The following is a 4,076-nucleotide window of genomic DNA, read 5'->3' as shown; positions in this document are numbered from 1 at the left end:
TAGGTCAGTGAAGTTCTGCAGGTCAGTGAGGTTCTGTAGGTCAGTGAAGTTCTGTAGATCAGTGAGGTTCTGTAGGTCAGTGAGGTTCTGCAGGTCAGTGAGGTTCTGTAGGTCAGTGAGGTTCTGCAGGTCAGTCAGGTTCTGCAGGTCAGTGAGGTTCTGTAGGTCAGTGAGGTTCTGCAGGTCAGTGAAGTTCTGTAGGTCAGTGAGGTTCTGCATGTCAGTGAAGTTCTGTAGGTCAGTGAGGTTATGCAGGTCAGTGAGGTTCTGTAGGTCAGTGAGGTTATGCAGGTCAGTGAGATTCTGCAGGTCAGTGAAGTTCTGCATGTCAGTGAGGTTCTGCAGGTCAGTGAGGTTCTGCAGGTCAGTGAGGTTCTGTAGGTCAGTGAGGTTCTGCAGGGCTATGTCAGCAGTTCTGCTGCACATCCTGACAATCTGAGAGTTTGTTCCTGTTTTTGCTCGTCAAACGTCCAACCCAACAGATGAAGGTGAAAGTTAAGAGACTCAGTAAAACATTCTCATAAAAGTAGAACCAACATTAAAACCACAGAACTTCAGATAAAAATTACAGTCTCTGGTGGGCCTTCTTAAAAAGTGAGTTGACCTGGGGGTCAAAGGTCAGTTTGTCATTGAGACCAGTTCCCAGATGTTTATTTTGATGCAGCGCCTCAGCAGCTTCACCGTCAATAGTAAATTAATGGTGAAGGTAAATGTGATGCTTTTCTCTGACCCTGTCAGACATCTAGAAAAATGATGTTTGTGCACATACACCCCTACTTCTTACAAAGGTTTGCATAAAGCAGCTCTTTTCAAACGGACTACCATGAAGACGCTGCTGGAGCTGATGTTTACAGAGCTGCTCTTCTTCTTAACGTTCAGCACAAAGGGCCTGCAGACGCCATCTGAAGTGCTGAAGTCAGCTCTCACCGTCTCATCTGCATAACGAACCTTTCATCATTTTGTTTTCAGCGCAGCTTCGCCCCTTCTCGACACAACAAACTTTTCCTCACAGGTTCCTACGCCGTGTAGCGAGTGACTGGTCACATGTTTGTGGGCGTGTTCGTCGATGTGGAAATGTGCTCAGACGTTCAGCTGTACGACTCTTCAAACACCAAATGAGTCAGATGGAGTATGTCGGGCCCCGAACTCTGCTCATTCCTTTTAGTACTGGCTGTTTGTGCAGACTCGTACCGACAGTTTAGATTTATTCTTACCGACCGAACTGCGTGATGTGAAGTCTAACCAACCTGTGTGGCTCATGTATCGTCCTGGTGTGCAGCTGCTGTGTCTCTGAGCTGCTGAACAGCTGCTCGAGCTGAAGTTAGTGCAGAAGAATCCCTCCAGTGGTTTACAAACGGTGTCTGACGTTAAAGCACAAGACTGATTGACCTCCAGTCCAGAACCTGTCAACAAACAGAGGGGTTACACAGGCGGAAGCAGAACGTTCCCGTTTGCTTGATCAACAGATTTTTGTTTTCAGACGGGAAGACTCTTTGGTATTATGAGTTTCCTCCGTCATGCTCCTCCTCCCTCCACCGCCCTACAAGTCGCATCTGTCCAAATACAGTGCATGTCTAATAAAGTGAAAAAAACCCCACATAAATACGTCGCTTCTATTCTGCGTCACCGCTGACAACCTGGAAATGTGGGCCGGCGTTGTGCCAAAAATCGATTGGCTGCCAAATGGCGGTCGCTGGAGCGTGCACAGGAGGACTTTAACAAGAATTTAACGAGATTAACACTTAAAAACAATTATTTGTTTGCTCTAAATTATAGTAAAGGTGTGTCTCAGTTGAACTTTTACGTAATAAATGCACTTTAACGGTCAAATCAGCTGCATTTCAAAAGTCGATATGCAGAAGTCGGAACGCGCTGAGGGATGAGTCGCTGCGTATTTCTTCAAAATTTAACAAGATAACCACCTAAAAACAATTATTTGTTTGTTCAACTTTATAGTAAAGGTGCGTCTCAGCTGAACTTTTATTTAATTAATGCACTTTAATGGTCAAATTATCTGCATTTCTCTGAGGTGGTGCAGCAAAATTAAGCTGATTTGACGGTTGCTCCAAGCGAGCTGGACGAAGGCGGCACACTGTGGCAAGTCGACTGTGTCACTAATAACCACTTTTACCTATTACATGACACAACGGCATGCCGTACTACTCAAGTGCCAAAAAGGTAGTGTTCAATATTTTCAGTCAGAATGAATGAAAACGGTCACATCTCAGTAACAATTGGTTTATAAATATGGAAAAAAATCCATAAACACGTTGCTTTGGAGTATAAGTCACAGATGCAAAAAAACTCTGACTTGTAGGCCGAAAAATACGGTAAATTAAAAAGAAAAATCAGACCTGGCTCGCAGCGGCTGCACGTTTTGCATTCCTTTTGTCCGTTATGTTTGTCCATGTAAGTCCCGTCTGTGCAGGACACACATGCTGTACTTGTGAAATCGGTGCAGTCTTTTTCAACTCGCATTCCTGTTGGAAGGCAAAGCAACTATCAAACTCAACGACTGGTTAATTCATTTATGTTGAATAAAGTTTACTGCTGACTAGACCATCGTCTTTATTACAACCAACACATAAACACAATTTAACTAATTATTCATGAACTAGAATCTATAATTACGTTGAATGAATTGTGTTTGTTAAATTCACATCAACAACTGTGAGAGTCTGATTTAAAACAAAGTGAAACGTGTTTTTAACGTGTACCGGGGCCACACAGAGGACAGCACTGTGCCCCGGTCTGATACTCTGCTTCATCACACATGAGGGTACGAACGCAGACGACTCCCAGCACCAGCATCTGTGAAGACAAACAGAAATTATTAATGTTATTATTGATTCAATTCAAGCAGAGGCTAGTGAGATTAAAAACATTCAGATGGTGGTGGTGAGAAAAATACAAAAAGACCTCGTGATATCTGAATAATACACGTCCCTCCATCTTTCCCTTTTAAGTTTTAGTTTAAGAAATGGTGGCAGATGTTTTGGTCAGTGCTATGATCGTTAGTGCTCAGAGGCACTGGGCATGAATCTCAGCTACCACCACCACCACCACCACCACCACCACACCCAACTGCATCTGTCAACCCCCTCGGCGACAGCCACAACAAGAAGAACGACACGTTTAGCTGAATCTCTCAGGAGTAAAGACGGGCGGAGGTTCTGTCTGTGAAGAACTAAAACAGAGGAATGATGTCATAATCAAGTTCTTCAACGTAAAACTGAAGACTTTGAATATCTGGTCATCTGTAAATGTGTGAACGTTCATGAAGCGTGCGCTCTACTGTGATGCATTTTTCTTCTGCAAGTTTTTCGTTTCACAGTTTTCAAACTATTTCAACAAGAATAAAAACGTTCGGCTCTTTCAGGACAATCCTGCTGTGACTTTTGGTATTTGTGCAACTTTAGCTTTTTGAAATATTTAGCTTTTTCTGCCATTTTTTTTCCTCATAGGAAATGACTTTAGCTCATTTTACATCCTTCAGATCTTTAGCTCCGTTTACAACCTTTAACTGCTCCTTTCACATTTTGTTCTGCTTCAGCTTCTTTCAGCAAATGTAAACATTTATTTCAGCTACTTCCAGCTGTGTTTTCAGCTGTTTTGTGCTCCTTTCAGAGTCTTTCAGCTAACTACAACATTTTTGTGCTTCTTCCAAATTCCTTTTGCTCCTTTCAGCTTATTTCTGCGTTTCAGCTAGTTCTGCTATTTCAGCTTCTATATAGCTGTTTTTAATGCTAATTTAAGCTTTTTCAGCTAATTCCAATTTTTTTAACTCATTTAAACTTTTTTCAGCCTAATTCAGCCAAAATGTGCTCTCTCCACTTCCTTCTTGTAATCAAGCTTCTTTCTGCGTTTTTAGCTACTTTTCAGCTGTTTTTGCTAATTTCAGCTTTTATCAGATAATTTCCACTTTTTGGGCTCATTTCTGCTTCTTTCAGCCTAATTGCATAAACATGTTCTTTCTGCGTTCTTATGCTAATTTAAGCTTTAGCTTATTTCAGTTGTTTTTCAGCAAGTTCTTCAGCAATAAGCCTTCAGACGGCATTTTTGCATGAAATTAAATT

At 42.0% G+C, this 4,076-nt stretch overlaps 1 protein-coding gene across 1 annotated transcript in view; it reads right to left on the bottom strand.

Annotated features, from left to right (window-relative positions):
- Positions 1–3,090, bottom strand: part of LOC119417349 (tumor necrosis factor receptor superfamily member 14-like) — a 4,844-nt gene extending 1,754 nt beyond the window's left edge. Inside the window, exons 1-4 of the mRNA XM_037684555.1 lie at positions 3,052–3,090; positions 2,718–2,811; positions 2,355–2,480; positions 1,248–1,403 (exon numbers count right to left, since the gene is read on the bottom strand). Coding sequence (XP_037540483.1) covers positions 1,248–1,403; positions 2,355–2,480; positions 2,718–2,811; positions 3,052–3,090 — 415 coding nt within the window. The remainder of the gene's footprint in view (positions 1–1,247; positions 1,404–2,354; positions 2,481–2,717; positions 2,812–3,051) is intronic.
- Positions 3,091–4,076: the final 986 nt, after the last annotated feature.

Source organism: Nematolebias whitei, chromosome 11 (genome assembly GCF_014905685.2).
Source record: "Nematolebias whitei isolate Nwh7 chromosome 11, NemWhi1, whole genome shotgun sequence".
Lineage (NCBI taxonomy): Eukaryota > Metazoa > Chordata > Actinopteri > Cyprinodontiformes > Rivulidae > Nematolebias > Nematolebias whitei.
The sequence above is the reverse complement of the archived record's forward strand: the minus strand, read 5'-3'. Positions and strand labels throughout refer to the sequence as shown.